General features: G+C 44.1%; 1 protein-coding gene across 2 annotated transcripts in view; it reads right to left on the reverse strand.

Moving 5' to 3' along the window:
- CaMKI (Calcium/calmodulin-dependent protein kinase I) overlaps window positions 1-12,540 on the reverse strand; it is a 178,224-nt gene that overhangs the window by 40,145 nt on the left and 125,539 nt on the right. For both annotated transcript variants that reach the window (XM_080265994.1, XM_080265993.1), the window contains exon 3: window positions 12,009-12,083. In XM_080265994.1, the coding sequence (XP_080122120.1) occupies window positions 12,009-12,083 (75 nt within the window). The remainder of the gene's footprint in view (window positions 1-12,008; window positions 12,084-12,540) is intronic.

A 12,540-nucleotide genomic window follows, 5' to 3' on the forward strand; every position in this document is an offset into this window, starting at 1 on the left:
AGTGGTTAAATATCTGGAAAAAATCTTTTTATGTTTTTCCCTTCATTTCTTTTTCTTTTCAGCAATTATTCGCTTCAATCCTCTATGAAATTAAACTTATTTTTTCGTTAACTTGCCAACCAAACAATACCTTAGCGAGAGCGAGTGGATGTAGAGAGGATCACGACACTGAGACATGCTGAGTGAAGTAGAAAGAGCAGAAAGGGGCACGAACCACCAATATCACAACACCATTCCAACAATATATATAAAATATTCGCATAGGTACACTCATATTCCTTAAAAAAAATATCTACCTTGGCATAGATGTAGTTTTAGGAAGTTTATCAAAGGGGAAATCATAAGGAAGGAGGCGGGAGGAAGGGGAAAAGGGGGAGCCGTGAGGGGAAATGGGAGGGATGTTTAAAAGGTAAGTAAAAAGAGTTCTAACACGTATACAATATGGACAAATGCAAGTAAGTCTATAAGGGATACTAAAGGGAATCCAATCGTCTACTAAAGAGTGTGTGCAAAGGAGAGAATTTAGTGGTCCAAACATCATACAACTCCTTAACTAAAGACAATACCAGTGCTTCTACTAAAAAGGGAACTACTAATATGAAGTTGAGAATATTTATAATCACAGAGAGAGATTACGAATAACTGAAATAAGATCTAAACACTACAAGGGACGTGTTACATACTTCGCCATGACTTGTGCTTCAGTAATAAAAACCTCTCCAATTAGACGATTTTTTGGCATTTTATTCTTACTACCTCCAGACGATTTTATGCAGATTAAGGGGGACTTCCCACAGTGGAAGGGTTTGAAACAATGCCGAAACTTCTCCACTGTGAAAAGTCTCACCAAAGCTCAAGGTAACCTTCAGGAAGTAGCAAGAATTTAAAAAAAAATAAAAAAAGACGTCCTCAGGCTGAAGGGGTTGGGGGGCTAATGGAGAGGGTTTGTGTGGGCCAGAGTGACGATACAAACTCTCCAGTATCGTAATCAACAATACTTGGGTGGAATTGTGGAATTATCTACCACAGTTTCTGGTTAAGTTATTATTATTCTCAGCTCAGTGTTCACAATGCTCAGTCTGGCCATTTTCCTCCTACAGTACTTTGCTCAGCCAGGCTATGTTATTTAAGATCAGCAGACACTGAACTTGTATTTGAGGTTAAAGTTATGGTTCATATTCGTTATTAGAGAGAGAGAGTCTGTATCATAACCCTGACTTAATATATTGCTGTGTGTGTGTGTGTGTGTGTGTGTGTGTGTGTGTGTGTGTGTGTGTGTGTGTGTGTGTGTGTGTGTGTGTGTGTGTGTGTGTGTGTGTGTGTGTGTGCACAGAGCATAAATGTGCATATATACCATGGGTGTTCAAATATACACATCCGGACCTGCCAGCTCAGAGGCTTGTCAAATATGCATACCCCAGGCGGCTTTCTCCTCTTCACTGGTGTATACATGTACGTTTCAGCATATACATGTGTATGTATACATATATACGTGTGTGTGTGTGTGTGTGTGTGTGTGTGTGTGTGTGTGTGTGTGTGTGTGTTTCTAATATACCGGTATGTATATGCGTACTCATAAGTGCAAGGCTATTGTTACAAAAGTATCCAATACATGGACGTGTATGTCTGTGTACATAGTTAAATGTATGTAACAGTATGTACACCTGCATAAGTATCATTTACGAATGCATGTACGTATCTGATGAAGTATTTTAGTTCATGTATACACACAGGTATATACAGTACATGGAACACACATGCATGTATATGTATGAAGTATGACCACATTTCTATGTGTGTTCGGATATATATATATAGAGGGAAAGGTTGGGGTAGTGCCCGGGGGAGGAAGGGAGCGATGTAGGGGAGAGACGATGGAGGGGGTTAATGCTGGAAGGGGAGTTGAAGGAAGGAAGGAGGGAACAGGGGGAGAAGGAGAAGGGAATGGTGGATTAGAGAGAGAGAGAGAGAGAGAGAGAGAGAGAGAGAGAGAGAGAGAGAATCAGTTTTCCCCACTGTCAAAACAATAAATATGCAATTAGATCAAACGACAAAATCATGTTCTAACATTGTTGTGGGAGCTGTGGTGGTAACTGTGGTGATTGTGGTAGATGTGGCGGTGGTTTTGGCTTTGGTAGTTGTGGTGTGGTTGTGGTAGTTGTGGCGGTGGGGAGAAATGTGGTGGTTGTACAGGTAGTAGCCGTGATGGTTGTGGTAACTGTGGTATATGTGGTGGGTGAGGATGTTGTAGTGGTTTTGGTAGTTGTGACAGTTGTGGTAGTTGTGATTTTGGGAGCTGTGGTCAATGCTGCGATTGTAGTGGTGGTGGCTGTAGTAGTAGTAGTAGTAGTAGTGGTAATAATAACAATAGTAGTAGTACTAGTAGTAGTCGTGGTGGTGGTGGTAATAACAGCAGTAGGAGTAGTGGTGGCAGTAATAGTAAAAGTAGTAGTAGTAGTAGTAGTAGTAGTAGTAGTAATGTGGAAGCAGTAGTGGAAATCTTGTCTCACTCGTTCGATAGTGGCAGTAATGTTAGTTACTGTGGTGGTAGTGGCAGTGATGTTAGTGAGTGTGGTTATGTGATGTTAGTGAGTGTGATTGTGGTGGTGGTGGTGGTGGCAGTGATGTTAGTGAGTGTGGTTGTGTTATGTTAGTGAGTGTGGTTGTGGTGGTGGTGGTGGCAGTGATGTTAGTGAGTGTGGTTGTGTTATGTTGGTGAGTGTGGTTGTGGTGGTGGTGGTGGCAGTGAGGTCGGTGTTAGTGGGAGTAATGTTAGTAAAGAAGTGGGTTAGAGTGGCAGACGTGCTCAAAGTCTAGCCTCAGTGGTCACAAAGTTAGTGGCAAGTCTGAGCAGGCAACTTTGACACGCCCGCAGGGAGGAGAGGGCAGGGGAGGGAAGGAAGAGGAGGGGGAAAGGGAAGGGAGGAAAAGAAAGTAAAGGGAAGGGAAGGAAAGGAAAGGAAAGGAGGGGAGGGGAAAAAGATGAAAATGTTAGTGGAAAAGAAATGATGATGACGATGATGATGATGAGTGAAGGGAAGAGAAAGAAGAGGTGATATAATGGTAATTAGGAGAGGGGAGAAACAGATGATGATGATGATGATGATGATGATGATGATGATGATGATGATGATGATGATGATCATGATGGAGGAGGAGGACAATGAAAAAGGTAGAAATTTGAAGGGGAGCAAGAGTAGGTGAAGGTGACGGGAAGGATGAGGAAACAGGAGGAGAGAGGGAAAGGGGGGTGAAGGAGGGAGACAGGAGACTGAGAGTGAAAGGGAGATAAGGACTGTGAGAAAGAGGGGAAGGGGCGAGGGGAGAAGAAGGGGAAGAAAAGAGGTGAGAAAGATAAGAGGGTGAGGCAGGGAGAGTAATACAAGAGATAAGAGGGATACCGGATGTCATACACTTTACAATTGATCCTGATTTTGTAACTTCCCTCCCCTCCTCTCCCTCCCCACTTCTTCCTCTACCTTCCCCCTATTTTTCTTTTCCCTCTCCTACCTCCCTTCTTCTCCCCATTCCGCCCTGCATGTTTTCTCTCCCTACTCTTCCTTTTCCCTTCCTCTCCTCTATTATTCCATTCCCTCTCCACCATTTTCCTCTCCCCTTTTCTTCCACTGTTCTCTCCATTTCCCTCCCCTCCCCTCCTTCCCTTCTACTCTTCCCTAAGTAATCTTCCTCTTTCCTTCTTCTCCTCTCTGAATCATCCATTCCCTCTCCTCTATTTTCCTCTAACCTCCTCCTCTCTCCTCTCATCCTCCTTTCTTTCACTTTCTTCTTCTCTATCCTTTCCCTTCCTCCACTATCCAACTTTTCTTCTCTTCATTAATCTTTTTACCTATTCTACATTTCCCTTCTCTATGATCCTCTTCCTCTTTCTTTCCTCTTCCATCCCCTCTCTTCCTTTCTAACACCTCTCCTCTCCTTCCTCATACTCTAATTTCTCTTCTCTCGCCTTCCTTCCTCTTCTCTTCTCCTACCATTCATTTTCTTCTCTTTTCTCCCAGTTTCCTTCCTCTACTTTACTTGACCTAATCTCCTGTTCTCCCTTCCATGCCCTTCTTTCCGACTTTTTTTCTTGTCTTCTCTCTCCTCTCCTTTTATCTCTCTTCCCTCCTACTTCTCCTTTCTCTTCTCTCCCTTCCATTCCATTCTTCTTACTCTCGTCTCCTTTCCCTTCCCTCCCTTCTTTTCCCACCTAACATCTCTCTCCTCTCCTCTTCTCTTCCATCCTACTGATCTCTAGTTTCCACATTACACTCTTTCATGTCCATACATTAAGACATTTGCTATTCCCGGATTAATTTTCCATTGTTTTGTTAAATTCCTCTCTCTCTCTCTCTCACTCACCACAAAAATCAAATCCCAATGCCAAAAATTCCACGGAAATCACACCCCGCATTTCATTTACTATTTTGAGAGACGGAGACGCGAGAGAGAGAGAGAGAGAGAGAGAGAGAGAGAGAGAGAGAGAGAGAGAGAGAGAGAGAGAGAGAGTTATGTATATTCAAAGCGGGGAAATATATGGCAAACAGTAAAATACAAGTGGGTGACTGAACTGAATGAAGTGAGTGAGTGAATGGGTGAATGCAGTAGCTATGACAACAGAATATCATCAATAATAGGGTTGTGTGTGTGTGTGTGTGTGTGTGTGTGTGTGTGAGAGAGAGAGAGAGAGAGAGAGAGAGAGAGAGGGGGGGTAAGGGTGTAGGCATAAGGTTATTGGAAGGCGCTGAGTGAGGCAGTTTAGGGTGAAGAAGGGTGTGAAATTGCTAGGGCGAAGGGGGTAGACATTAATATAGGGTGTAGAGTGAGGAGTGAGTGGAAGCATAGAAGAGTGAGCGAGGGTGTAAGTGTGGGGAAGGTAAGGGAGGGTAGGGGGAGAGTGTGACAGAGTGAGGAAGGGTGAATATGATGAGCGGGGAAGGGTGTAGGGAGGGTAGAGAAAGACTAAGGGAGGATTTAGTTGTGGAGAAGGTGGAGAGAAGCACAGGAGTGAGGGAGAGTGTGAGAAGGGTGGGGTACGGTTTATGTAGGGTGAGTAAGAGTGTAGGAATGGCAGGGTGTGAAAGGGTATGGTAGGGTGAGGCAGGGTGAGAAAGGGTATGGTAGGGTGAGGCAGGGTGAGAAAGGATCTGGTAGGGTGAGGCAGGGTGAGAAAAAGTATGGTAGGGTGAGGCAGGGTGAGAAAGGGAATGGTAGGGTGAGAAAGGGTGTGGTAGGGTAAGGCAGGGTTAAGAAAGGGTATGGTAGGCTGAGAAAGGGTATGTTAGGGTGAGGCAGGGTGAGAAAGGGTATGGTAGTGTGAGAATGGGTATGGTAGGGTGCGGCAGGGTGAGAAAGGGTTAGGGTGCGGCAGGGTGAGAATGGGTATGGTAGGGTGAGGCAGGGTAAGAAAGGGTATGGTAGTGTGAGGCAGTGTGAGAAGGGGTATGGTAGGGTGAGGCAGGGTGAGAAAGGGTATGGTAGTGTGAGGCAGTGTGAGAAGGGGTATGGTAGGGTGAGGCAGGGTGAGAAAGGGTATGGTAGTGTGAGGCAGTGTGAGAAGGGGTATGGTAGGGTGAGAAAGGGTATGGTAGGGTGAGAAAGAGTGTTGAAAGAGAGGAGAGTGATGCAGGGTGAGGCAGGATGATGCAGGGTGAGGATACAGTGTGAACTAATCTACACTACAGCGTCACCAACACGTCAGAAGTAAACACAAAGGATAGACAGATAGATAGACAGACAGATAGATAATTGGACAGGGCAGACCTCTAGGCAGCCAGGAGAGCCAGCGCGCCCGCACCCCCCCCCCCGGCTTTACCCTCCCCCACCCCCCATCTTCTTTGGTCATTTTGTAACTTAAACAAATTAATTAAGTTTATAAATTCAAGATGATTGACTTGAAATATTTAGACGAAATATGAAAAGAAAATAATGATGATAAATGATAATAATAACTGTGGTGATGTGACTGCTTCAATTCACATCCTTACACATCATACTCCTACCTCATTTCACATCCTTATACCTCATACTCCTACCTCATTTCACATCCTTATATCTCATACTCCTACCTCATTTCACATCCCTACGCCTCATACTCCTACCTCATTTCACATCCTTATACCTCATACTCCTACCTCATTTCACATCCTTATATCTCATATTCCTACCTCATTTCACATCCTTATATCTCATACTCCTACCTCATTTCACATCCTTATACCTCATACTCCTACCTCATTTCACATCCTTATATCTCATACTCCTACCTCATTTCATATCCCTACATCTCATACTCCTACCTCATTTCACATCCTTATACTTCAAACTCCAACCTCATTTCACATCCTTATACCTCAAACTCCTACCTCATTTCACATCCTTATACCTCAAACTCCTACCTCATTTCACATCCTTATACCTCAAACTCCAACCTCATTTCACATCCTTATACCTCACACTCCTACCTCATTTCACATCCTTATACCTCAAACTCCAACCTCATTTCACATCCTTACACCTCATACTCCTACCTCATTTCACATCCTTACACCTCATACTATTAATTCATTCCACATCCTCATATCTCATACTCCTACCTCGTTTCACAGCGTTACACCTCACATGCCTACCTCATCTCTCTCTCTCAACTTATTTTCAGTATATATCAACTATGAATGACCTGAAAACTTAATATTATGCATTAAATAATAAAAAATAAAGGCTGTATCAGAATGTTTTAAATTTTGGCAGATTTTATCATTCTAGATAATAAAGTGAAAATTTGTGCAAAACACTGTGATCAAAACGAATAATAGGTCAAAAATGCAATCAAAATTTGAAATGAGCAGTTCAAACCACGTAATAATAATAATAATAATAATAATGTAGTACTACCTGCATTACTCAATTATGACTGGAAAGCAATGAAATTATGCTACCAGAATAACTGCAGGAATAATAATAATCATAATAATAATAATAATAATAATAATAATAAATAGCCAATTGCATTACAGTGAGGTAGATACAGCCAATGCAAGAGTCCAAAAAGATGCGGCCAAACAGCAGAATAAAGAAATAAACAATAAACAAACTCTCATCATTACCAAAAAGCAACGCTAATATATATATATTGTAAAAATTTAATAGCCAAAAATCTTCAACGCATGCAGGTAAAGAGATATGAATTTCTTGGAGTAAAAATTCTGCCGATATATACAGTATATAAGTATAAATAAATTCCTTCGCTACTATGACGTCCTGTGTTTTATTTCGTTCTTGCTGACCCCACAAGATTAAATCCAGTTTAGGGAGGCTCTCGAGGTGAAGGGGTTAATGAAGACTATAATACGTAATTCCTCCTAACAGAAAATGTCTCTGGGACTGAATAAAATCGTCTTCAGGTGATTTTATTTATTTTTTTTTTTCTGGAAGAGACGCTTTGAACTGGAGGTGCTGCATATAGCCTTCATTAACCCCTTCACTACGAGAGCGCGTCTTCTAAGCTGTATAAAATGGTGTGAGGTCAGCCAGAACAAACACCATACGACGTCAAGGCACCGAAGTCCTTAAAACTGTGTGTAGCAGTGCGTTCATGCCAAGAGTGTGATATCATATAATAAAGTGTGTGATATACTGGTAAGAGGCAGCGAGAGTATATAATATGGAGCGGGATGCAGAGGGGGAGGGGTGGGGAGGGGAGGAGAGAAGAGAATTGGGAGGAAGACGGAAAATGAGGAGGGGAATGGAGAAAGTAAGGGAAGGGAAGGAGGACTAAGAGGAAGGCTGAAAGAAAGCTGTGGGGAAGGAGTGAAAAGGGGGGAAGGAAAAGGAAAACGAGAGAAAAGATGGGGAAGAGAAAGAGAAGAACTGGAAGAAGGGAAAGTGGAAAGGAAAAGGAAGACGACAAGAAATGGAAGGAGTAGGGCAAAGAACAAAGGAATAAACGGATGGAGAGGGGGAAGAGAAGGGGGAGGGAACGGCGAGACGACGGGGAAGAGGAAGGAGGGGGGAAAGGGACGGAAAGGGGAAGGAAAGAGAGACGGAAGGGAATGGATTACAGAATTATACAAAGTGGGGAGCGAAGAGAAACGTGAGAAGAACAGGGGGGAAAATGACGAACGGGATGGGAATCTGGGGAGGGATAGGGAGGGAAGGAAGAGTAAAAGGGGGGAGGAGGAGAAGGGGACAGAAGGAAGAAAAATGGAAGGGAGCGAAGGGGTGAGTGAAAGAGGAGAGAAGGGTGGGAAGGGAGACGAATGGAGAGGGAGAGGAGGAAACTGAGAAAAGATAATGTGGGTTATGGGAGAGAGGAGGGAAGGGGAAAGGAAGAGAAAAGGAGGAGAGGAGAAGGGGGGGGGAGAAAAGATAAACACAGGGGAGGGACAGGGTGACTGGGGTGGAAAGAGGGGAGAAGATGACGGAAGGGAAGTAGAGAGCAAAAAAGAAGAGCGAGGGAGTGGGGAGAGACGAGACAAGAAGGAATAAAGGATGCAAAGAGGAGAGGAAGGGGAGGGGAGGAGAGAGAAGATGAATAGGGAAGGGAGGGAAGCCACTGGGAGGGGAGGAAAGGGATTTAAAGGAGGGCTTGAATGGAACGGACGGCCATCAAGTTATTATTTGAGAGAGAGAGAAAGAGAGAGAGAGAGAGAGAGAGGGGGGGGGGAATCGCGAGGAAAGCTGATGACGGAGGGAGAGTGGATTGGGAGGAGGGAAGAGGAGGAGGGAAGGAAGGGGATGACTGGGGAAAGAAAAAGGAAGGAAGGGAGGGAGAAGGTATGAGAGTGAACGAAATAGTGAAAGGAGAACTGGAGGGTGGGAAGAAGAGGATGGAGAAGAGAAGGGGAAATTGGGAGGGGGGACGGCTTGAGGCAGACACAAGGAGTAGGAGGAACAGGGAAGGAAGACAAGCTATATCCCCACCACACAACCCCACCAAGCAAGGAATGGCGAGAGGAAGGAGGAACCGTGAAGAAAGGGGAACAAGGCGAGCACAACGGAAGCAATGAGCGAGAAAGCTATTGGTCCTTTCGAGGCTGCTTGTTATAAGGTAGGGTGTCTAGCCTACGAGAAAAAGACCAAGATAACAAAGCAGGAAGGGCGAGAGGGTAGGGAGCGGGTGGGGAGAGCAGGAAGTGAGTGATGGATGAGCCGGAGGAAAAGGGGAAAGGTAGGTAAGAGGGGAGGGATAAGAGGAAGGAGGGGGCAGGAAGGGCAGCACCGGGGGGTGGAAGGGGGGAATGGGATGAATAACTTTAATATTTTTTCCTTTTTTTTTGGGAGCGGGGACGGAAGGAGAGGGGGAACTTGGGTCATATCCCATCAAAGTCGCTCAGGTAAGAAAGAGTTCGAGAGACCATGATGGGGGAGGGGTGGGGAAAAAGGGTGAAATTGGAGAGCAGAGAGGAGAGAGGGGTGAAAGAGGGAGAAAAGTGGAGAGGAAACTAGAAGAGAGAGGAATTGGGGGAGGGAGGGCAGCTTGTATCCCCATTACACACCCTAGTACGTAAGGAACGGTGACAAGAAGGAAGGAGAAGAGGAAGAGGCGAAAGACGGGTAGAAAGAAGGGAGAGAAGGGGGTGGCTGGGAGAGATAGGGGTGGTAGGGGTGTGAAGGCGCTGAGGAAATGGGGAGGGTTGGAAAATCTCTATCTTAATTTTGTTATAAAGTAATAGAGGAGGTACACACAGGAAGAAAGGCGCGGGGGAAAACTGAGAGGAAGGAGGGTTGAATGAAGAGAGGAAGTCAGAAGGGCAGGAAGAGAAGGAAAGGGGGTGGGAGAGGGGAAAGGAAGGGGGAACTGGGGAGAGGCGAAGAGTAGGTAACATTTCCACCATAGGTAACATCTCCACCAATTAACCTACAGTAACTCAGAAGGGATAAGAGACAGGAAGGTGGGGGAGGAGGGGGAGGGGATAGGGTACCAAGGAAAGTAGAAAGTAGGAGAAGGTAGGGTCTGGGGTAAGGGTAGGGTAAGGGGTGGGGGGGTAAGGGGGCGGGCCGGCTGCAACACGCCACAATACTTTCAAGTCAACAGATGAAAAAAGTTAAAAAAAAAATAAAAATAAAAAAGTAGTAGTGAGGGGGCTGCCAAGACAACTCAAAACAGCTGCCAACAGGACCAATTGGAAAGATAATAATAAATAACCATAATAATGATAATAAAAATAAATAACTGCTTCACGATGCACCAAAAAACAAAAGCGCGTCGTGTGCAGCGGCGGCCATCATGATGTTGTTTACTTACAATTCCATTACCAAATAGACTTTGTGTTTATCTTCAAACGTTTCTAAGAGCTGTACTATGTTGGGGTGCGTTAGCCTGCAATACAGAAAAGAATGAAAAACTGAGTGAGAAACCACTTTATTCTATTATTTTTTAAAGGGAGGGGGTGGTGTAAATGATATGGAGTGGGGAGGTGTGTTTGGGGAGGTGAGGGGAGGGGGCAGGGTGAGGTGGAGGTATGGAGGATGGAGGTGTGGTAGCAACTCAGTATGGAATGCCAACAACAGCACAACTCTACACTAATACTGTACACACAAAACAGCCAATTTATGTGCGCTAAGACACTGACACTGGACCAAACGGGGCCATATTCTCGCTGACTTACAAGAATGGCTAGCACCTCTTCTTTACTGGCTTATTTTTGCATACAACAATTAATGTTTTCTTGTGTCAAATTTTTGGAATTAATTTCGTTGATAAACAGATCTAAAATGCATGGGAACATTGAAGTGTAATAAGCATAACATGTCGCTACGGAAAAGGTACTAGGAAAAAATAAAAATAGTGGGGGGCCAATGACTAGTTTTGCACTCCATACTACAGCTGCGGTTCACCCACCTACCTGCCTCCCTACCTCCCTGCCAACCCTCGTCTGGGCAGAGAATGGTGAACCTGGAGGAACATGTTAATAATATCATCCTCCCCTTTGCCCCCTACCCCCTCTCCCCCTCAACCACCACCTCCCCGGCAAATCCCCCGTCGCGATGCTGTGGTGGCAGGAGTGGCGATCTCTGTAAGAGGGGAGGGGGGAGGTGGTGTGTCCGGGCCTGTTGCTGTGGCACACATGTGGCAACACCGCAACTCACCACGCTCAAAAAAAAAAAAAAAAAAAAAAAAAAAAAAAATGCAGATTGGTGATGGAAATATATGAAATGATAGCAAAACCAATAAACGTATTACTTTGGCGTGTACACCTCGGAAATGAATTTATTTCTCCTGATACTCTGTCCACAGAGACGAGAAGGGCCTGGTACCGCAGGAGGCATATATATATATATATATATATATATATATATATATATATATACACGTTATGTTATACTGCACAGCCATTATTTCCGTGACTGATACGGCCTCCACGGCCAACCTTATTCTTTTCTATAACCTACAAGACATCAACAACAGCGATGACTTCCTTTATTCACAAAGAATGAAAGAAGTTACGGAGTTTGTCATGGTAAGTGTGCAGCTGTGCGATTATCAAAGAAGTACTCAATAAACACACTTACTGGGAGGGGTCTTGGCGGTACTGTACCAAGTAGGATATTTCATCAACAATGAGCATTAACGAAGCCACAAGTTTTTATTACATACAAAGCTATATAATGAAGAGTAATAAACATTTATGACAGATTTACTAATAAATAACGGTTGGCTGGCATAGAAGCCATGTACTCGACGCAAGAAACTTTGAAGCTTTTTTTTTTTTTTACCGTACATTGCACATTACACCTTAGTAATCTCTTGTGTGTTACTAATATCTCTCCAATAACGCTTTAATATTTGTCAGCAACATACATAGAGATAAATACGGTCTATATGAAAAATTATGGGCTAAAGAGAAGGTTCTACGAAGCCTCCTGTGTCAACATGAATACAGGTAATGGATGCACGCGAAGGGAGGGGGAAAAAAAAAAATGGCAGGTGGATGCGGTGTTGCCTGACGTGTGATGTTTGATGATGTAATGAGGCAGGTGTGGTGGTGACGTGTGATGACGGTACTTACAACTCGATGACGAGGTACACGTGCTCTCGGTCCTCGTACGTATCCAGCAGCTGCACTATGTTGGGGTGGTGCAGTCTGTAAAGGGGTCCACACCGCGTTATGGCGACACATGGCAACACGCGCACACACAACATAGCTCCTCCCACCACAAAAGCTCATCAACACAATGTAAATAATAGCCACACTGGTACAGCCAGTAATGAAAATAATTTCTGGAAGAAGACTACAAACAATAAAAAAAATAACAAATATAATAACTAAAAATACTAACATTAAAAATAAAAAGGTAATAATAATTACTGAAATCCTGAAATTAAAATAAAAATACAATTCAACCCTTTGAGCACCGAGTTGGTGTGTATATACACTGTACATGTACCAAAACTCTGAACACTGGCAAACGCTTCTAACGCAGCTTTGCACACACAACCATGAGGGATCCAACAGATGAGATGCCGACTTTGGTCCAGACTGATGTCCTCTGATGGGGTATTTTAGCCAATTTTGTGCCTTTTGCCAACGCAGTCACAAC

The sequence above is a fragment of the Coenobita brevimanus genome, chromosome 18 (genome assembly GCF_032717465.1).
Source record: "Coenobita brevimanus isolate Jiangsu-jjx chromosome 18, ASM3271746v2, whole genome shotgun sequence".
In the NCBI taxonomy this organism is placed as follows: domain Eukaryota; kingdom Metazoa; phylum Arthropoda; class Malacostraca; order Decapoda; family Coenobitidae; genus Coenobita; species Coenobita brevimanus.